At 48.8% G+C, this 23,132-nt stretch overlaps 1 protein-coding gene across 2 annotated transcripts in view; it reads right to left on the bottom strand.

Annotated features, from left to right (window-relative positions):
- SCTR (secretin receptor) overlaps window positions 1-23,132 on the bottom strand; it is a 71,111-nt gene that overhangs the window by 17,781 nt on the left and 30,198 nt on the right. For both annotated transcript variants that reach the window (XM_018061801.1, XM_018061795.1), the window contains exons 3-7: window positions 20,240-20,347; window positions 15,642-15,745; window positions 9,486-9,583; window positions 8,153-8,285; window positions 5,925-6,078 (exon numbers count right to left, since the gene is read on the bottom strand). In XM_018061801.1, coding sequence (XP_017917290.1) covers window positions 5,925-6,078; window positions 8,153-8,285; window positions 9,486-9,583; window positions 15,642-15,745; window positions 20,240-20,347 — 597 coding nt within the window. The remainder of the gene's footprint in view (window positions 1-5,924; window positions 6,079-8,152; window positions 8,286-9,485; window positions 9,584-15,641; window positions 15,746-20,239; window positions 20,348-23,132) is intronic.

Here is a 23,132-nt window from a genome sequence, read left to right as displayed (position 1 = left end):
TTAGAAAGAACACGGGTTAGTAGATTATGTTAAATGGCATATCCTCCTCCACCCCAAAGGTTCATATCCTTAGAACCTTAGGTGTGACCTTTCCCTTTCCTGGAAACAAGGTATTTTAAGGTGTCATTAGTTAAGATGAGGTTATATTTATAGGGGCCTTAATCCAATATGACTGTTATTTTTTTTAAGAAGGCACTGAGACCCACACAAAGAGAGACACAAGGGAAGAAGACCATGTCAAGATGGAGGCAGAAATTGGAGTGACGCTCCTACCAGGCAAAGAAGACCAAGGACTGCCAGAAACTGGGACAGAGGCATGGAGCATCTTGTCCCTCGGAGACCTTAGAAGGAACTGGCCCTGCCGAAGCCTGACTTTGAACTTCTGGTCCCCACGGTGGGAAAGAATAAATTTCTGTTGTTTTAAGCCAGTGGCAACTTGTTACAGCAGCCCTAGGACACTAATAGAGCAGGAATAAACCAAACAAATAGGACTGATAGATTACATTTTGTTGCCTTTGATGATAGGAAACCTGGCACTGGATGGTTTTCCAGTTCTGTTGAGAATTTGGGAGAATTAATGACAGCAAGATAAAATGAGTCAATTAAAATTGACTCCATAATTTGGGGATTAACATATACATACCACTATATATTGTCACCCTACTTGTTTAACTTATTTGCAGAGTATATCATGCAAATGCTCGGTTGGATGAAGCTCTAGCTGGAATCAAGATTGCAGGAAGAAATCAATAACCTGATATGCAGATGATACCACCCTTATGGCAGAAAACAAAGAGGAATTAAAGAGCCTTTTAATGAAGATGAAAGACGAGAGTGAAAAAGCTGGCTTAAAACTCAACATTTAGAAAACTAAGATTATGGCATCCAGTCCCATCACTTCATGGCAAATAGATGGGGAAACAATGAAAACAGTGACAGACTTTATTTTCCAAAATCACTGCAGATGGTGTCTGCAGCTATGAAATTAAAAAATGCTTGCTCCTTGGAAGAAAAGCTATGACAAACCTAGACAGCATATTAAAAAGCAGAGACATTACTTTGCTGACTGTCTGTCTTTCCAGTAGTCATGTATGGATGTGAGAATTGGACCATAAAGATGGCTGAGTGCCACACAATTGATGCTTTCAAACTATGGTGTTGGAGAAGACTCTTGAGAGTTCCTTAGACTGCAAGGAGATCCAAGCAGTTCATCCTAAAGGAAATTAATCCTGAATATTCATTGGGAGGACTGATGCTGAAGCTGAAACTCCAATACTTTGGCCACCTAATGCGAAGAGCTGACTCATTTGAAAAGACCCTGATGCTGGAAAAGATAGAAGACAGGAGGAGAAAGGGGTGACAGAGGACCAGATGCTTGGATGGGCATCACCGACTCAATGGATATGAGTTTGAGAAAGCTCTTGGAGATGCTGAAGGACAGGGAAGCCTGGCGTGCTACAGTCCATGGGGTTGCAAAAAGTCAGACATGACTGAGCAACTGAACAATGACATTATATAAAACAATCAACAAGGACCTGCTGTACAGCACAGGGAACTCTATTCAATACTGTGTAATAACCTATATGGGAAAAGAATCTGAAAAAAAGTAGATACATGTATATGTACAGCTGATCCACTTTGCTGTATGCCTGAAACTAACACAACACTGTAAATCAACTATACTCCAATATAAAATAAAAATTAAATTTAAAAATGACTCCATAAAACATAAAAAGTCAAATATTGGAAGTAAAATGATTCTATACCACTTGGCTTGGTAGTGAACAATATTCATATAGACATGATGATATATACCAGTCCATACTAAAGGAAATAAGTCCTGAATAATCATTGGAGGGACTGATGCTGAAGCTGAAATTCCAATACTTTGGCCACCTGATGCAAAGAACTGACTCATTTGAAAAGACCCCGATGCTGGGGAAGATTGAAGCAGGAGGAGAAGGGGATGACAGAGCATGAGATGGCTGGATGGCATCACTGACTCGATGGACATGAGTTTGAGTGAACACCAGGAGTTGGTGATGGACAGGGAGGCCTGGCGTGCTGTAGTCTATGGGGTCACAAAGAGTCAGACATGACTGAGCAACTGAACCGAACTGAATGATGATTTGTGTGTGTGTTAGTTGCTCAGTCGTGTTTTACTCTTTGCAACCCCATGGACTGTAGCCCACCAGGCTCCTCTGTCCATGGGATTTCCCAGGCAAGAATACTGGAGTGGGTTGCCATTTCCTTCTCCAGGGGGTCTTCCCAACCCAGGGACTGAACCCGGGTCTCCTACATTATGGGCAGTTGCTCTACCATCTGAGCTATGAGGAAAATTCATATAGACATAATGATGTATACACTGAATATGATTCAGCCCCAAATGTGAACAACTCTAATGGGAAGATGAGGTGGTAGATGAAGAATTTCATGTCCTTCCCTTCCATCATAAGGAGTCAACCAGTAATATCTCAGATGGACAAATCACGAAATAGTAGAATATCGTTTAGAAATATGAGAGTAAATATTAGGAGGAAGAACTGAAAAATGGGAAGGTATTACCTCTGAGAGGCAGAAGTGCGAGCCTTTTCAGGGCACTTTTTTCTTTTTTTTTGTTTTAGGCTGACATTTTATTTTTTAAGGAAGTTTATCCTCTTTTTAAAAATTCTAATTTATTCTTAAATTTTTGGCTGTGCTGGGTCTTTGTTGCTTGGTGCAGACTGTCTCGAGTTGCAGAGAGCTGGGGCTACTCTTGGCAGTGGTGCAAGGGCTTCTCACGGCGGTGCCTTCTCTTGTTCTAGGTGCACGGGCTTCAGTAGTTGCAGCACACACACTCCGTAGCTGCTGCCTGGGGGCTCCAGAGCTTGGACTCAGAGGTTGTGGCACACAGGCTTAACTGCTCCATGGCCTGTGGCATCTTCCCAGACCAGGGGTCAAACCCATGTCCCCTACATTGGCAGGCAGATTCTTATCCCTGTGCCATCAGGGAAGTCCTAGACTTGTGCTTCTATTTAATTCTTTAAACCAAGTGCACGTATGACATTGATAAAAAATTTCTTTACCTAAATTCTGTGTACTTTGGGCAAATATGGACTCTGAGGGCCACTTGTTTATTATTGTTTTACATCTTTAACAGTGAGTCAGTGGAAAAGTTAGAAAACCTGATAACTGCTTAAATTATGGTTTTAAGTGTGGCCCTTGGGACAGGGGTGTCAGCATCACCTGGGGCCCAGCAAGAAATGCAGAGTCTCAGGCTCCACCCCTGCCCACCAGACCAAGACTCGGGCCGGGTGGGTGGACATGCCCTCTGCATGATTCCAATGAAGCTCCAGCTGGAGGAGCACTGGTTTGAGTTCCCTCTGTGAATGGGAGGGAGCTTGATTCATCTCCTACAAAAGCCTGAGGTGTCACACTTTTCTGGGCACAGACTGACATTCCAGCCACCTTGAAAAAGTAAAAGCTCTGGATAAGTATTAAAAATTTTAGATGCCTGTGCCTTCTGACTCAGGGGTCCCAGTTCCAGGATTCTCTATTATACATGTGCTTTGCCCACAAAAGCACTCCTCACTGTGCTATTTGTCCCACTGAAAAATGAGAAACAATCTTAACATAAAAAAAAAAAAAAGGTATTTGGTTATATACATCCACAGAGTATTAAAAATGTTTATTGAAGATTTGAAAGAATACAGAGCATGCGCCTGTGTTTAAGGAAAGAGGCAAGATTCAAAATTCTACATACAGGATGATTGTAACCAAGTGGGAAAAACTAGGAGTATAGAAAAGTCTGAAAAGAAACCTCAGAAAATGTTCAATAAATGAGACTATGGTAATTTTTTTTTCTAATTTGAAAAAAAAAGTTTTTGCAAAGTTTTGTGGTTGACCACATACTCATTTAAGCAACTTATCTCGGGGCCTGCGGCAGGAAATACGGACAAACTGAGGCAGGGGCTACTGCTTTTGCAAGAGAAAAGCCTTTCACAGTTGGAAAAGTTTAGACCTTCCTGAGTCCTTTCATGTCCCCTTGGGGTTATGCAGGCAAAGAGGCCTGGAGAGAAGGAACCGGTGCTGTTTTATGTGCAGCTCTAACCCCAGGCTGGCATATGGTAGATGCTCAACAAATATTTGAGGAAGAAAAGAAGGTTCTCATCTCATTAAACCTGCTAAGAATCTGTGATGGAGATATTATCACAGCGCAATTTTGTCTCCTTGCTAGACTACAAACCCCTTCAGTGATGGAATCATTTTTATTTTTGGAACCTCTGTAAGCCCTTCTGAGCACAAAGGAGTGCTCAAAGAAAGCTGAATAAATTACAATCCTGATACTACAGATGATGAAACTGCCCATGTTCATTCAGGAAAATCCTGCCAGATCTGGGAGTCAAGGCTCAGGGAGCTGGCTCCATATTGGGGATGTTTGGGGCAGAGTTGGCTGTATAAGGTAAGTCCCTTGTCCCAGGCCCTCTGGGACTACTGGCCAGTGTGGAAATCCAGATCAGCAGGGCCCTACAGCTTCCACTGGCCAAGGGTCATGTGTTAATCAGACTGTCAAGAGTTCAGAAGCAGGAGGGCTTGGCAAACTCTGGCAGTTCAGGCAACCTCCCTGATGGTCTGATAGAGGCAGAACCCTTGCACATGATTTAGACAAGCAGAAAAGACAGTGGAGGGCATTCCTGGCAGGGACACTTCTTAATTAAAGGCACCAAGAAGAGAGTAAATGAAGCTAATGGCTGGTACACATGACTACCTCTGTAAGCCTGTGAGTCACTCACAGAAATCTGACTCTGTCTAGAACCCAGTGGGTAGCTTACATGTGTTTATCAAATGAACAGTTGAAGGATGGATGGATGGGTGGCAGGTGGACAGATTGATGGACGTGTGTATGACTGGAAGGATGGATGGATGGATGTTTGTTTGAGGCAGAGTAAGAGTTAAGGGGATTTGCAAAGAGACAGGCCTTGGTTTGAATCTTGACTCTGTTCTTGTCCACAGTATGGGCTGAGCATGTTACATCACGTCTCTGAGCCAAGGTTCCTACGAGGCCCCTGGAGGTTGTTGTGATGATTAAAGTGCTCAGCTCAGTGCCTGGCATACAGTAGGTGCTCAGGAAATCGGAATTGTTATCACCTTCACTGACCAGAAAGGAAAGGGGGAAGAGAAGCAATGGAACCTACAGTTGGCTGTCTTACTACCATTTCTTCTCCTGCCTGGACTGAATCCTGAATTTCCTTTGAGAAGCTCTGTGGTCAGAGTAGCTTAAGCCACTCCCTCAGGCCCCTGTGAGTGGTTCAAGGATGTGTATGACACAATCAGAGTGAATCTGAGTGTTTGCTGGAATGCTGGGACACAGCCTCTTTCTTTCCTTAGATGTAGCAATGAAGCCAGGAGAAAGCCCAGAAGCTGCTGACAGTTACACTGGGAACACGAGCCTAATGATAACACTGATGTTACAGGAGGTGAAGTAGAGAAACAAAAAGAAATAATGTTGTGCTGCTGGATTCAGCCTCACCTGCATGGTGATCCCTGGACTTGTCAGTTATATGAACCAATTAATTCCTTTTAAGTTTAAAGCCTATCTAAGTCAGGTTTTCTGATAGCTACAGTTAAAAGCACCCTACCCGATACAGAAAGGAGGTGAGAATGAGGACATATGCATGGAATGTCTAGAGAAGATAAGGCAACAGGTGTTGGGGGTATCAAATTGTAAAAGGCTTTGGATGCCAGAAATCAGACCTAGGTTTTAGCTATTACTTCCCATTTGACAGACAAACTGAGGCCAGAGAGTTAACCATCAAGAAACTTGTCTAACAGCACACAAGTTCACTAACTTAAGTAAGTGTGGAGCTGAAACTGGAACCCAAGCCCTTATTGCCTCAGTGCCCTTTCCCACCTGTCACACAGTCACCATACCCTGGAGAACATACCCCATCCGAGGGCCACAAATCCCTGGAGCCACTTCCGTTCTGAGAAGAAGGAGATGACAAGGAGCGTGTGAAGATAGAGGCCTTCCACCAGCAGCCAGGAGTAGTTGGCCATGATGCAGTACTGGAAGAAGACCATGACCAGCTTACAGCCCACCTACAAAGAGAGGCAGCTGAGTCACAGGCCAGCCATCCTGGGCTTCCCCCCAGGAGACGAGGGGTGCAGCAGGAGTCGGCAGCCAGGCCACAGAGAGCATCTCTCGGGCTCACGGCCATGCCCCCTGGCCTTCCACTATCAGAAGACCAGGCTCATAGTGTCTCTAGGGTGCAAGTCCAGAGGCCGGCAGGCTCTGTCAGCACAGCCAATGGGCTGCTGCAGCAGCAGGAGCAGCTCTCAAATTCTGGAACTGGCCGCCAGTTGTCAAACTGTGTCAGATATTGCCCAATTCCCAACAGCAAATGAGGGCATTTTTCAGAGGAGGAACCTGAGGCCTAAAGAGGGAAATGGATTTCTGAGCAAAAGGTTGGTAAAATTCTTTCCTGGTTAAGTTTCCTAGAAACAGATGGAGAAGGGACAAGCCAGTACTGATGAGAGAACACAGGACCCCTGCCTGCACTGCATCTGGAATGCAGACCTTGAAACATTCAAGGGGGTGCTATAGGGTGGTCTTGCCTGCCGCCGTGACTTAGGTGACAGCCGTGTCCCCTGTCAGGATCCTGGGAAGCCATGCCTGCAGGGCTGTGGGGCACGAAGCTTCCACGCCCTCACAGCTCCCACTTGTACCCTGTGAGGGTCTCCCTTCCCTTCATCCTCTCTTCCTAGTCTTTCCCTGAGGACAGCTCAGGGATGACAGCTCCTGGGATGGCCAGAGGGCTGCTGACAAAGTACAGGAGGGTCACGGCCACAGGGGAGCGCCCAGGGCCACCCTGCTGGCCAGGTGTGCCTCCTGCCTGTGGTCTCCTATCTTATTCCAGGCATGGCCCACGGCTGGCTCGTGAGTCTACAGTTTAGAAGAACCTGAAAAGGTTCCCTGCTGGGCATTGCTGGACTTCACTGGTCAGTGATGAGGTGGGGTCAGAATCTTCTAACTCCAAGCTGGTACTCTTCTTTCATCCTAGAAATCTCCCTGACACACAGGGGCACAGCTTGAGGGACCTCTCAGTTTGAGTCAGAAAATACACGCACATACACATGCGTGTGAAAAACTACAAGCAATATACAAACTTAACAGAACTATAAGCAATTACAGATGTGAGTGGTGGGAAGCGACAGGCGGGCTGATTAAACCAATCTCAATCTCCAGCCCCTTCACCCTTGCTTGCCTCCACTATGGAGACTATGATAGTAAAAAACTGAACTTCCCAGCTTCCTCTGCAGTTAGATGTAGTCACATGACACAGTTCTAGCCAGTGAGATGTGAACACAGTCTTGAGAAGCACATTCTTTTCCAAATGAAAAGCCAAAGCCTCCCAAAGAGAAAAATGTTTAACCTCGTCTTCCCTCCTTTTTGCCTGAAACATAGATGTGAGGTGTGGGGTTGCAGCAGTCATGTTGCTAACACGGAGTATAAAGCATGGGATCAAAACTAGCAGAGCAGAAAAGTAAAAGGACTGTGTTCATTGTGGCAAGGAGCCACTGTGCCGCCTCTGGGTTGCCCATCTGTGGGCTGCTTCTGTGGGGCACAACCCCCAGCTGTTTAAGCCACTGATGTATATACAGCAGAAGAGATTATGTTATGTACAGCGGAAGAGATTCTCAACTGATACACAGAGTGATATTGCAATGAATGAAGACTCCTCTGCTTGTTCAGAAGGAGGAAGAGGGTGAGATTATGTTCCACTGCACATCTGGGCATGCAGATGCAGACCTGTCCAGGGTGCACTCACCTTTTTCTTTCTATAATCCCAACCGTCTCTAGACTTGGCCATCTGTCTACATTTGGGACTTGGCAGGAGTAGAGGAAGGAGGAGCCGTGCTATGTGTCTAATTCCCAGACAGGCTGATGCACTCCAGGACACTGGGAGTTGAACAGTAGCCCCCCTGGCTTCTCAGCAAACTGCCTTCATAGGAGTCCCAGGCTGCACGTGTGGGGACATGGGACTCCTTGAACCTCCTATTCCAGCCCCAGTGCTGGCCCCTTTGATTCTAGGCATTAAATCCAGCCTCAATGAATGGGGTTGGGGGGAAGCAGGCAGGCCTGGCCACACCATGGGCCATGTGGGCATGTTACCCTGTGGGCATCACAGTGGGTGGCATCGTCGGAGGAGAAGAGCACGGCATCCTTGATGAAGTTGGACAGGGCGCGCAGGATGAAGGACACGAAGAGGTGCACGTGGATGTAGTTGCGGGTGCAGTGGAGCCTCCTGGAGAGAGAGAGCGCAGGGCCATAGGTGGCAGAGCCAGAGGGCTCAGCTCAGCACCCCCACCCCCTACCCCATGCACCAGGGAAACCCAGGGACTGGACGTGACATCTCTATGAATCTCCGAATGAGAGCCCAGGCCCCAGTGGCCAGCCTACTCTGTTTCATGCTGCAATTGAAAAAATAAATAAATAAAAGCTGATCTTATAAGAGTGAGATTCGATTCTGCCTCGACCACCTCCTGCAGCTCCCAGAATTGTTAGAAGGGAGGGTGGGGAAGGGGGCATGTGGCACAGAAAGTACACAGGCTGTGGGGAGAAATCAGATCCAGGCTCTGCCTCTTTTCAGCTACACGACCCAGCTGAGCAAGCCAGAGCCTAGGTGTCCCCCTTGAGGTAGGGGCAGAAGTCTGTCACCTGTTCCCCTCCTTCCCTCCAGGGACCAGGCTTTCATATGGGGGGACCTATTCCAGCTCTGGGTACAGACAACGCCACTCCCACCCTCATGAGAGACCTGACTAATCGGAGCACTCCACAGCTGGCTGTGGTGATTGGCTCAGGGCTGGGCACGTGACCCAAGCCTGCTCGCCCATAAGAATTCCCCCAGGACTTTCATTGCAGCCAATGGAGAAAGGGGTCTCCCTGCCCTGGTGTTGCTGAGCTAGTAGAATGTGCCTCTGCAGCTGCTGGTGGTTGTCTCTACTGTCCCTGCATAAAGCCTGCCTGAAGCCAATGCAAAGCAACGGTAGGAGACAGCCTAGTTCTGCACATACCTCTGAGTACCTAGATTCAGCCACACCTGAAGCCAGATGCCCCTGAAATTGTCAGTTAAATGCTTCAGGTCACCTTTGCTTTTCTTGAGATGTTTTAAGATGGATTTCTGTTTCTTGCAAACATGAGTCTGGCTAGTATATCTGTAAAATGAGGGTGATACCTATCTCTTAATATTGCGTGAACATCAGAAATAATACATTTAAAGCAACCAGCACAGTAAGTTCTTAGTGATGTTCAGTAAATGTCAAATGAATGAAGGGATGAAGGAGGTCACCGAAACTTCAGTGTTTTGCCACAGGTAAGCTTTAGATCTAGCGAAGACAAAGTGGCCCACCAGACCTTCCCTTCTCTGGTCTGAGCAGATAAAAGAGACCCAAAGTGCTGTGCCTGGGGAAGGCTACAGAGATGGAGAGCTGGTACCTGTTCTTACCGAAAGGCACAAAGGATGCTGAGGGCAACCAGGAGCATCACCAGGGAGGAGCTGTAGCCCACGGTGTACATGATCTTCAGCTTCAGCAGGTACTCATACTGCAGAGAGAGAGACCTGTGTCAGCTCACCTGCCCACCGACGGAATCTGCCCTTTTACCTGCTCCACGTGGCTTGAACCCCTTCAACTCTGACTGCTATTCTGTTCATACCCCCAAGGACACAAATTCATAGACTCATGATATCTTGGCTTGGGAAAAGACTTTGGGCATTATCTGATGCCAGTTCAAACTTCTACCCCATATACAAGGCCCCTGATTGCCACCCTGAATTCAAGTCTTTGCTTGAATACCTCCAGGGATGGTATCTTCACTGGTTTTTGAGGAACTCACTGGGTAGACAACAGTGCAAAGTATTGATATTTTTTTCTCCAATGAATCTAAAATCTATTACTTTAAAATTGTACCTATTGGTCCCTTTTCTGCTTCTGGAGTCACTGCAAATAAAGTGAATCTGTCTTATACCTAAAGCCTATCATTATTTTATTTTTTCATCATTTTTTTAAGTATTTTTATTTATTTAGATCGTACTGTGCAGCATGTGGGATCTTAGTTCCCAGATCAGGGATCGAACCTGGGCCCCTGCAGTGGAAGCACAGAGTCTTAACCACTGAGCCACCAGGGAAATCCCATTTTCTTCATCATTATTTTAAAAATAACTTTTTCATGGTAGAATAGCTTTAGACTTATAGGAGAGTGACAAAGATGCTACAGAGAGGTTTGTCCTTTCTGAATACAGCTCTTCTGCCCAACTGTTCCCCGCTTACTCAGCATTCAGTATTCCCTATGTCTTTAATCTCTTTCCATTACCCATCACCATTTTCCTCAATTAATATGCTACAGTTTGTGAAAGTCCTTCTTAAACAAGACACCGTGAACCGGACACTTGAAAAGCTACAGATGTACTCTCTGACCAGGGAGAAGTAGAGGGGGACCTGGTTTATACACGGCAATCCCTGTTCTACACACTGTACTCCTGTTAACGCAGCCAGGCAGTCATTGACTTATTCAGCAGCCACTACACACCACTGGCTCAGCTTTGACTCAACATCTCAATGGAGTGGAACAATGTATATAGAAATAAATGTAAAGACCTGTATTTTTTAGATTCAAAAAATAAATTGTACAACAGTCTCTAAAAGAACCAAAGAAATAAAGAGTAAAGCAATAATGCCATACCATTTTTTTTTACCAGCCAAATTAACTAATATTTAGAAGTACTAATATTCTATGTAGGTGAGGTCATGTGGAGGTGGTGGTTTAGTTGCTAAGTCATGTCTGACTCTTGCGACCCCATGGACTGCAGCTCACCAGGCTCCTTCTGCCCATTGGGTTTCCCAGGCAGGAATACTGGAGCGGATTGCTATTTCCTCCTCCAGGGGATCTTCCTGATCCAGGGATTGAACCCACGTCTTCTGCATTACAGTTGGTCTCCTGCATTGCAGGCAGATTCTTTACTACTGAGCCACCAGGGAAGCCTCAGGTGAGGGTACAGTGGGAGTGAAAACTGGCTCAGTCTCTCTGGAAAGTAGCACAGAGCAAAAACCACACGCGTTCCTTCTGACTTCCCTTCTACCTCTAGGAATTAATTCTAAGAATTATCAGAAATATAAAAGCATATTATATATAAAGATGTTTATCACAGAACTGTTTTTAATGAAAGACATGCAAATGCCCAACACAGAATAGTTAACTAATTCTTTTAAATTCAAATTATTTCAAAATTAGGCTATATTAAAATGCTACTTATCAAGAGTTTCAAAAGATTTCAGGACATAACATAATGCTAAATGAAAAGGCAGAATACACATTTTACATGTGATTTCTGATTTATGCAAAGAAAAGTGTTGTTGAATTGTATGACTCTTCCCTTTTTTGAAGATCAAAAAAGATTGAATATTGGTCATCTCAGGCAGTTCAATCTCACACATTCATAGAAACAAGATTGTAAGGAGTTGTGTTAGATACTATTAGTGATTAACTTTGGATTACAAACTGGTGGATACAGTCATTGTTTCCATTTGTATTTTTTTCTGTATCTTTCACTTTTCTTCAGTGGTAAGTATTGTCTTGTAACCAGAAGAAAAGGATAACAAGAAAACACCAGCACACAGATACTATCTGACAGGCGTTTATACAAAAACGACCTTGAGGTTTGAGTGGTCCACGCTCCATGGTGTTAAAGAAGTGTATGCCGAGGGAACACAGAAAGGCTTCAGAGTCAAGAGACAAGGGTTCCAAACCAGGACCGCTACTACTCACCAGCCCTGGGCAAATCGCTTAACTTCTGGGTGACCCTAGGCAAATCTCTAAACTTCTCTGGGAGCCTCAGATTCCTCATCTGTAAAATGCAGATAATATCCACCGTGCAGGCTTTTTGGAAGAACAGAAATGGTATCAGGTAGAGTATCTAGACAATGCCTGGCCCTTAGAAGACACTCAGTCCTTGTTAATTTTCTCCATCTTCACCTTCTACCCTACTATCCACTGTTCAGTCTGAGTCAGCAGTCTAAGACTGTGGTATGAAGTATGAGGCATGAGGTAGCTGCTAGAACAATTAGGCCTCTTCTCAGTTTCATTAATGGAGTGCTGTGGAGCAGCAAGCCACCCTGGAATGTCTGGAGTGTTCCAGGCCTGGGTATGTTATTTTAAGAGGAACATTAATGAACTGGAGCATTTCCGGAGGGGGGTGACCATGTCATCTGAAGAGTGCATTAAAATACTTGAGTATTTTCCACATCCTGAAGGAAACAAACTTAGGGAAGAAGGGTATTAAAATGATTGATGTATAAAAGAGTAAGACTGAATTGTAAGCTCCAGACAGGGCAGAAGTTATCAGAAAGTAGATTTGACTTAGAAGGACCAAAATTCTTCTGACAGCAGAGGGGACTTTTTACAGGTTAGCTGCCATATGACACTGCCCTTCCCCACTGCTGCTGCTGCTGCTGCTAAGTCACTTCAGTCATGTCTGACTCTGTGCAACCCCATAGACAGCAGCCCACCAGGCTCCGCCGTCCCTGGGATTCTCCAGGCAAGAACACTGGAGTGGGTTGCCATTTCCTTCTCCAATGCATGAAAGTGAAAAGTGAAAGTGAAGTTGCTCAGTCACGCCCGACTCTAGCGACCCTATGGACTGCAGCCCACCAGGCTCCTCTGTCCATGGGATTTTCCAGGCAAAAGTACTGGAGTGGGGTGCCATTGCCTTCCCCACTGAGGTGACTGCAATTCCAGAAGCCAGGAGCCACCTCTCAGGAATGAGTGTGGGGAACCAAGAGGGCAGCAGGTTACATTGGGTTAATGGTTTCTAGCCTTTAGGATTTCAAAGAGCAGTGAAGTGTCAAAAATCTGGAGACTGATGCGCTGTCCCTAGGATCTTGCCATGTGTGGGATGCACCCCAGAGCTGAGGGTATCAGCTCACTCAGGAGACACCTGGTTTTGCAGCCCTGGGTCAGGAGCAGTGGGTCAGCCTGTGGCAGCACGAGGAGGCATGAATGACAAGTGTGGAGGGTCCAGGCTGAGGATCCCATGCTGTCCTGTGGCTGGGTTACTGTCTGCCAGGTGACCCTCAGGACATCCCCGCCAGCTCTGCCTTTGTCTTCGAGCTCTGACCCCAAAAGACCCCTGTTCCCCCGAAGCCAGATGTGACCTCAGTGCCCTCAACCTCTGCGACACCTGCCCCCAGAGGGCTAGGGGTCCAGAAGGAAGCCTCGCTGCCGTCGGTCCTAGATGAGGCTACCTGTCTCTTTGCTGTGTGTCCTGACTGGGTCCCTTCCTTCTCCACCCTCTACATTAGGAGACAGCAGACATTTTCCATAAAGGGACACACAGCAAACATGTAAGCGTAAACATTCCATCTCTTTTGCAACTATTCAATTCAGCCCCTGCAATGCAAATAGATGTGGCTGTGTTTCAATAAAACTTTATTTGTAAAAGCAGGTGATAGGCTGGATTTGGCCCAAGGGCACTAGTTTTCTAACCTCTGCTCCGGGTAAACAAAGTCAGCTTTATGTACCCATGTGGCAGCTTTGCCTGGTCTTTCTGCTAATCTGAGTCCACTGTTGGCAACTGGTGCATGCCAAGTTAGGAAGGTGCAAAAAGACAATCAGTAAATACATACTTTCACAATCATTTGATTAAAAGATAAAAAGACATTTTAACACTCAGAAAGGATGATTCAATTCTCAGCATAAAAGACTAAGTTTGTGGGGAACTCCTTGGCAGGACAGTGGTTTGGACTCCACACTTTCACTGCCAAGGGCCCAGGTTCAATTCCTGGTTGACAAACTATGATTCCCACAAGCCACATAGCCAAAAAGAAAAAAAACAAAGCCTGTTCTTGCCTGGAGAATCCCAGGGACGGGGGAGCCTGCGGGGCTATCGTCTCTGGGGTCGCACAGAGTCGGACACGACTGAAGCAACTTAGCAGCAGCAGCAGCAGTACTTGTCTGTGGTCTGGCATCAGGGACCAGCATATCCCACGGTCTGGAAAAACTTACACCAATCTTAGGGATTCTGATATTTTTTTACATGAGCTGAAGTTATAGTAGGTCGTCTTCTTCTTCTTCTTTTTTTTTTTTTTAACTATTTTTGGGCAATTAATTTTCTCAGTTAAGTCCAGAACTTTGCATTTATCTTTGTTAAATCTCTGTGCCTTCTCTGGCATTTTAGAGTTTCAACCCAGCCATGAATATCATGGTTCAGGCCCTGACCTTTGTTCTTATCCAGCTGACTAATGTTAGCCAACAGTTCTTAAGTGTGGCTTCAACAGAGATAACTCACAAAACCAAAAGCTCTTTAGGGTCCTCAGTAATTCCTAAGGGTATAAAAGGGTTCTGAGGCCAAAAAGTTTGAGAACTGCTGGTCCAAGCCATGCATGTGTCCCATCCCTCTGCCAGGAAACGTGCAGAGGTGGACAGGCTCAAGTCACGTTGGGTCAGTGAGATGTGAGGACGGGCTTACTGGCTGTTTGCATATGAAGCTTTCTTGTGGTTAGCAAGAGGTCAGGCTGTCCCTCCTCCTGGACAAGCAGCCCTGGGAGTCTGCGGCTGCTGTCACCAATGGCACACACATGACAACAGGATCCCAGCCCCGGGATAAGTCATCAGGCTAACAGGAAGAGAGAAGAAACCTCGTCCTGAGTGGCTTTGGGGTGCTGCTTCGTTATAAGCGCCCGACGCCCGTCCACTGTATCATAGTTACATGAGCCAAGGTAACTTGTGAAGCCCCTTGGAAGTTTCTGTCACTTGCAGCCTACGCATCCTTCTGAACCTCCATCCTGTCATCCATTATACATGTGATCCTTCTGAATCTTATGGACTTTACAAATGTGATCCATATAAGCCTCCTGTCTTCACATAGGTCAGAGACAGAAACGGAAATCTACAGAGGTCTGGGCCCATCAACTGGCCCTCTAAGACCATGCATAATCCCCATTAAATTATTCCACCTGGATCTGAAGACCTCATGTATCTTCCCTAACTGGATGATAAGCTCTGGGAGAGAAGGAACTCCATCCTCCACTACCATCCCTCACCCAATCTCCTTTAGGAAGGACTCTGAACCAAATGGCCTCTTCAGGGCACCCACACACCAGCATCCTCTCTTAAACCAGGCCTGCCTGCAGCTGGGTGCTCCTGCCTCCTGGAGCCTGAATCTCCTCTGAGAAGGGACCTTTGTGAGCAGGTGCTATAGCCCCTTACCCTTCCCAGCACTTCCAGGGCTCACTCTGCTCCTCCTGACGAGCTCAAGACTATTACCCCATTTCCCAGATGGAGAAACTGAGGCACAGAGGTTATCTCCTCCCCACCTCCACCAAGGCCACAGGGCAGGTTCAGACTCACCACTGGCCCAAGCAGTTAGCCCCAGTCACTGAGCTTTGGGTTTCAGGCCAACCTGGCCACAGCGACCCCAAGGCACGTGGCAGTTCTCACTGTGCCACGGTCCTCAGGGCCAACCCCTCCAGGCTGGTGGGCCAGGACAGAGAGCTGGGAGGGTGTGGGGCTGAGGAGGGCAGCCCCAGGTCACCTGACCTAGCCCTGGGCCGGCTTCACTCTACCTCCCCAGGCCCCTCCACCCCACAGGGAGGCGTGGCAGGCTTACCCGCTTCTCGTTGGAGGAGTCATTCACATTGACCCCACAGGCCAGGTCAGGTCTGGGGAAGGTTTCTGACCAGCCGCCCTGTGTGCAGTTCCGGAACATGGAACCTGTGGGGACCAAGCATGGTGTGGTGAGTGGAGGGACGGACTGATGGCCGGGTTTCTGGGTGCCTTGCCCCCCTTAGTTGCAGGTGGAGGGAGCTTCCTTTTGTCACTCTGTCCCTTTCTCCGAACCACACAGGGCAGCTCCAATTGCTCAGTTGACCCTTGAAGGCTTTGTAAGAGTCAGTCCGGAAAAGTGGCAGGAAAGGTGTGGGCAGACAGCCCGAGTGGGGATGCTCGTGTACACGCGAGACACAGAGCCGCGATTCTGGATCCCTTGACCTGCAAACCTGAACCGTTAGCCCCCCCTAGCCTCTGAGCACTGCTCATCTTCCCCTGGGCCCCCACTGCCTCACCCACACTCCATGCCCCACACGCCCTGTGCCAGGCACCAGGCTCCACAACGAGGGAGGTGACTGACACATGCCCCAGGCCCCAGGCCCAGCACAACTTCCAGGGTCACTGCTCACCTACCTGGGTGCCCCTCAGAGAATAATAAAACCTTCCTCTGGCAGGCATGGCAATGCCTCCAATGATGAGAGAGGCCATATGCAGTGCTTAAGAACAGCAGGTTACACACCCCAAACCAAACAACACTGACCTCCCACTAATGACAGTGTGTTTATTCAACTATAAAACTGCATGCTCTACTATAACAATACACAGTGATTGCTATATGCCAGGCACTGCTCTAAGCATGTGAGAGGTATTAGCCCATTCAATCCTAACAAGACTATGAGGTCGGCACTGTTACTTTTATAGTAAAATGTATTGTAACATGAAAATACTACACCCATTTTATAGCTAGGGGAACTGAGGCACACAGTGGTTAAAGAACTTGCTCAAGACCACACTCCAGTCAATGTAGAACCTGGGATTTGAACCCCCGGGCTCAGGCCTGTGTTTTAGCCGCAGGCTTTGTACTAATCCCTTTCTTACTCTGCTCTTCCTGCTCCCAGGCCCTGAAAAGTGAAAGTCACTCAGTCTTTGCAACTGATCCTGCAACCCCATGGGCTGGAATTCTCCAGGACAGAATACTGGAGTGAGTAGCCTTTCCCTTCTCCAGGGGATCTTCCCAACCCAGCGATCAAACCCAAGTCTCCTGCATGGCAGGCAGATTCTTTACCAACTGAGTTATCAGGGACAGCCATCTAATGGGTGAGTGCCCCAGAGAAATCTGCCTGCTTGGTGAGGACCTGGCCACGCCCATAATTAACTTTTTACAGGCTCCTGGTTCTACTCCTGCGCTAAGAAGTTCTATTTATTTACTTATTTGGCTGTGTAGCCTGCAGGATCTTAGTTCCCTGACCAGGGATCAAATGTTCCTCCCACACTGGGAGTGTGGAGTCTTAGCCATAGGACCACCAGGGAAGTCCCAGAAGTTCTACTTTATATATAACTTCACACCCTGCTCCTCAGTGTCTGAAAATCAGCAGAGCTAACACACATAACCTCCCAGGGAGCCTCTCTTCGGTGCTTCTCTGTACTATAAACCACAAGATCACTGCAGCCCTGTCTCTCAAGCCTGCAGTGTGTACCTCTCACACGGAAGTGACCGTGGCTCCCCTGCCTCCCCTCCCAGAGATTCTCAGGGGCTCCCTAGGGCCTGCCTCCCCAGAGCCCTTGCTCATGAAGCATCTGTAGGCTGGCTGGCTAGGAAAACAAATGAGGGAGGAGGAAGGGCCCGTTCTAAACATTTTCACAAGGGAAGAGGGAAGAGCTTACCCAGGCGGAGCTTTTTAGAGCAAGAGCCCGAAGACTGGGGCAGAGGAGCTGCCAAGCCAAGACAGAAGTCTGGGAAAGCCATGCGGGGAGCTTCCCTGCCTGCAGCGACTCGCTCGGCTGCATCCTCCACTCTGGGCTGCCAAGGGGGGCCGAGTTCCAGTCCCAGGTCTGGCTGCTGTTGAGGCTGCAGGGGGCTGACCCCAGCTCTGAACAAAGGAGCCCTGCTGCTCTTTTTTGCTCCGGTCAGTATCCTGTCCGGGCTCCCCAGCCACCCGAGCTGGGTCTGGTGTGTTTCTCTCTGACTGGCCCCATGGTCTAGGCCACTGTCTCTCAGGGTTTAGGACCAAACAGATTCCACTCAGCTGGAGAAACACGGTGGCCATTTCTAGAACTAGCCACTATGTTAACATGCTGATCCTAATGACACTCCTCTGAAGGAGGTTTTGCGGGCCTACCTCACAGATAAGAAAACCAAGGCCCAGAATTGGGCAACAGAGCCCAGCCTCAATGTGGCCCGTCATTGTCCCACTCTCCTGCCTGCCCCCTCCCTGACATCCCAGAGGCAACTCTAGCAGGAGACCATGGCCTTTGGGCTCTAGGCATGCCAGGTCTATGACGGCTCAGGAGACCTGGAGCACGGGCCAAGAATCTGAGTTCGAAACCCAGCACTGGCTCTCGGTTGCTGCGTGCCCTTAGGTGCATCACTTTTCTGTACCAAATAGGAATAATCACCTACACTGCAGGACGGGGCAGGAAACCCAGGCTGGTGCTGGACACAGAGAGGAAGCCATAAGGCTACTTCCCTTCTGCCTCTGGCCTTTCTAAATTAGACCAGAAATGGTGGGGCCTGGAGTCTTGGAATTCAGGAGATGAGTGGAAGCTTTCTGTTATTAAATCAAGCAAGCTAGGTTGTCAGAGAGGAAAAAATGGTGGTCAAAGGGTGGCTGGTTGGACAAGAAACTGAAATAAAAGCACACTTACTCCCTGGAATCCAGAAATGGTTATCAGATAGTGTATCCCTGGAGGCTGGGCTGTCTGTCTGGACGCCTCTCCTCACCGACCCAGCAGGATTCCCACTGCATGAGATGCAGGCCAGGTGCCCTCTGCTGACACAGCTCTTAGTAGAACCGCAGAGGACACAGGGGTGGGCTCCCATGGGCTCCTATCTGCTCCCCCTGGGTTTAATTCCTAATATGTCAGGGGTTCTAACCCAGGTTCAGGTCAGTAAACACTTCAAGGGTCCCCAAAAGTACAGTCAGTATTTTTGTGCAAATGTGTGTTTGTGTGTGCACGCGCAGGCAAGCAGTCCAGGGAAGAGCCAGGTCAAAGCTTTTCTCTGACTCTCAAAAGCCTCATCAGGTTAGGACTCTCTGCTGCTGTAAGGCTCCCATCCCCCATCAAGACAGAAGGGAAAGAAAGCCAAGGCCTGACCCCACTCAGGAAGTGTGCTTTTAAAGAAGAAATACTGGAAGACCAGGGCCCTCTTAAGAATCAAAGGAATGCATCCTAGACAGAATATTCTAGGCTCCAGCACAGACACACAAGTATCTGGGTACATAATCTAGCCTGTGGTTTCCCAGCCACACAGATACTCATTCTGCCTGGGCCCATGTAGTAGGTACCCTGAGAAACAGTTTATTCTACTTTTTTTCTTCCTTCAAAAGGAAGAGTCTGGAGCACCAGCTTGTTCTCACTGGACACACTCTCCTTTCTTGGGGTGGGGAGCCCTGGAACCCTTGAGACACTATTGTAGAGCCTTTCTTCAGACTCCAGACCCAAGGTAGATTTATGGGCAGAGAGCAGGTAGAGGACAGATGGTTCTAGGTAACTTGAGGCTGGACTGCTCCTGACTTATGCTCCTGGGCTGGCCAATCCCTTGGGCCCGCAGCTGGGTACGAGCACAGTAGGCCCCAGGCTGAGATGATCCCCGCTGACCCTCATCCCCCAACCGTGCCCTGGACCCCTAGCATGGAACCCAGGGGGCAGCGCCTCTGTGAGACAGTGCAGGTGGGTGGATCCTCAGCCCCACAGCGACACTGGGTGGCCGCGAGAAGAAACTGCAGTCCCTGTCTCTCCATCTCCCAGCTGTGAACCTGAAGCCAAGGCTAAACCCCTCCCAGACCTTATTTTCACTGTTTAACTAAGCCGAGTGGAGGGAAAAGGTCTGCGGTTTGCAGGGGTTTTGTGACAACTAATGTTTAAATCTGTAAAAATGCCTAGTACATGACAGGGTTTTGTCCAGCATTAGTCCCTGTTAGTCCCTAAGTGTTCCCTGTCAGAGACAACTTCCGCACTTCCTCGTCTGAAATTAAGGAAATCCTTATAAACTGCAGCTTTGCTTGGGTGAGAGATCCCCCAGGAGACCAGAAGCTTCCATAAAGGACAGAGTTCATCAGCAGGGCCTAGTAGAGAGGGCACAGAGGAAGTGAGCATCCTGGAAAGGCAGCCAGGGCTAAGTGGGACCCAGACACGAGGGCTGGAGCAAGGGCCCTGGGTGCTAAGGGGCCAGAAATGTGCAAGGAAGGAGGGGAGCCCCTCAATGGGAACACAGGGCAGAGAGGAGCAAGCCTGGCCTCCTTTACCCCTTCCCTGGTACTTGGCCCTCTGGCCCCTTGCTTGGCACCGACAACTCAGCCCACCCCACTACCCCCAAGCTCCCATCCTTCCATTCACTTCCTGTCCGCAGAGAAGTCTTGGCCTCATGTTTCCAGGCCAAGGCCCACCCAGAGGGCTGCCCCACAGCTGCCCAGTTGGGCCCCCGGGCTGAGTTGTTACCATTCCTGCCCACGAGCATCCAGAGGAACCGCGGGCATGCCACTTCCACCGTCTGTCCCAGTGCAGAGGACGGCCAGCAGCTGGTGTTGTCCCATAGCCCCCGGCAGCCTGCCGAGAAGAGCAGCAGCATCAGACAGCGTCTCAACGTGGACACGCCCCTACCCCACCCCCACCCCCCGCCACAGCCTAGCACATCCCCAGCACCTGTGCCTGGTGTTGCCCTCCACATCCCTTCCACAGATAATCTGGTCTCAATGCAACACAAAGCTGAACTTATGGTGAACAGCTAGTATATATCTGTCCTTATAGAATACTGAATTTGAGGTTGTTTCCTTTTTGTTTTGTTTGGCTGCTGGGAAGCTCAGAGCCAGATCAGTGGCCCAATTCTGGTAACTGAAAGACTTTGACATGAAAAAAAATTACCGGATGTCTATAATGCAAAACTAGATGCTGTCTTAAGCACGGCCTTCTGGTTTACCTGATTCTGCAGTTCTCTGGCCTGTTGTGTCTTTGAGCTATTTCACAGCTCAATAAATTGTAGATAACTGATGCCCATGCTAACGATTCCTGTCCAGAGGCATTTGGGACCACATTTCTGTCACTTTCTTTGCATTTGCATGACTATGAATTATCTAAAACTTATGTGAAATTGTTTCCAGCCAGTTTTGCATCTATTTGCCTTATATATGCAGTACTTTGAATTCTCCTGTGAACCAGTGGTTAATGTATCACTGGTTCTCTCATTACTTAAGCACAATGTTTGGCAGGCATACTCTGTTAGAAATTATCATTTAACACAACCAGCCACCAATTCTCCCACAGTAGATCCCAGGGGAAGAAAATCAGAGAAACTGCTCCTGTGACAGACTTCTGGGGGCCCATGCCACCTGGGAGGACATCACCAGGAAGGTCTGGAGCACACTGGAAATGGAGGTGATACCATGAGGTCCGTAGTCACCTTGCATCCAGCTTGGGGAACACAAAGCAGACCACACCACCCTGGAGCCCACAGCCCTCAGAAAGAACTCAAGATTCTTGAGTCCCAGAGACCTGGGTTCTAGTCCTCTTCACCACACCTCGCTGCCCAAGCCCTCAGCTCTTTTAGGGAAACAGATGGCTTCCTCCTGAGATTGTCCAGGGGAAGAGATCATCTCCACATGGAAAGTCTGGCACTCACTGGGTGCCAGGGAATGGCAGCTCCCTCCTGCCGTCCTCCCCAGTCCTCTTCCTCACCAAGTCCTCCGTTTCATCCTGGCATTGGGGGGGGGACCTAGCTGGGTCCTCTGAACTGCAAGGCAATTTTTAGCTCCAGGGACTGATGGATAGGGGTCTGAAGGGGTCCCTGGATTACCCAGCTGGCTAATTCCCAGTTTTTATAAAGAGCAAGAGTCTCTTTTCAGGCATGAATAAAACCAGGCTCAAAGTTTCAGCATCATCCTGGACACTTTTGTTCCCTCCACGTGAAGTCCCCCTGGCGATCTGTCCCACTTTAGAGGTATTGATCCTGCAGTAGACATCTGTGTCACTGGGGAGGTTCTGATTCAGTCGTCCTGAGTCCTAGGAATCTGCAGGCTAAGACCTCCCTACAGGTGTTCTGTATGTGGTCATTAGGCTTTGCTTTGAGAATCTTCATACTGCATCCCTCCCTTCCCACTGCAGAGGCCTCTTCTTCTGGGCTCACACCAGCCTTGGGCTCCAGGAGCCCATCCAAGATGATTGTGAGAGGCCAGGGGAGGTCATAACTGGAGGGGGCAGGGCTCCTCCTGGTGCCTGGGTGCAAATGGATCCCCGCCCCAGGCAGTCAATATAAAGAGCAGGAACCAGTCTGATTCATGACTGCTGGAGGCCTGTGCCCACAAGGACTGGGCAAGGCACAGGCACTCAACAACCGTCTAAGGAAAGGATGAATGCCCGAGTCTCTGGCCCCTGTTCCCCTCCTCGTCACCCATTCCTTGTAAATGGGCATTCGCCGTGATGCCACACATGATTTCTGAATCCCACGTCCTCTGCTTGCCAGCTCTGCTTGATGCCAGCAGGAGTCACTCTGTGCTTTACACACAAGAGAGCATTCAACCCACAGCAGTGCTGCAAGGCACCCAACTCTGCCCTCATTTACAAATGAAGCAATAAAGCAAGGAGGTGGGTACCTGGAGTCACCCAGCCAGGAAACGGAAGGGCTGTGAGGTAACTGCCCAGCCAGGCTCCTGGGTGCCACCTCATGGGCTCTGCCCACCTGCTTGTCTCCAGAGGCACCAGCCCCAGTTTCTTAGGGAAAGATGCCTGGCTGGGGCAGAGCAGCCCTGGGAGGTTGTGGCCCTGAGCAAAGGGGGGAGATAACAGAGGAGAATGCCATGGGAACTCAGAGTGGGGCCTAATGGAGCTCCCACAGTGAGAGTGGAAACTTCCAGGGGGCCAAGGACCAGTGTCTGAGTTCTTTGAGGAAAGTGGGTCATAAGAAACCCCCCTGGATGTTCCAGAGCCTTCACCCCAACTCTCACAGTGTGCACTGAAAGAGGGCAGGCTGGACCTTCTTTCTTCTTGAACCTCCCCAGGGTACACAGGAAGGTTCTGCACTGTCTGGGCACCGGTCCTCCAGGTTCCCACCATAGACGTGGCTCACCAGGCCCCTGAGTGACTCTCGCCTCCGCAGATGCCCCTGGGACAGTGACATGGTCCTGAGAGGCCCTGGACAGAGGGGCACAGTGTGACTTCACCTGGCACAGCACCTGGAGGCTGGAGGGTGAGGCCCACCCCACATCCCAACTCCTTCTGCAGAAGCCCCGTTTACAATGCGGCCACCCTTCCTCCTAGAAGCACTGGGGGCGCTGCCCGCTGCGGGAACACGAAGGAGCCTCTCCCTTTGGGAGAAGCGGCTTCAGGACTGAGGCTGATC

This window comes from Capra hircus, chromosome 2 (assembly GCF_001704415.2).
Source record: "Capra hircus breed San Clemente chromosome 2, ASM170441v1, whole genome shotgun sequence".
NCBI lineage: Eukaryota > Metazoa > Chordata > Mammalia > Artiodactyla > Bovidae > Capra > Capra hircus.
This window is presented reverse-complemented; position numbering and strand designations above follow the sequence as displayed.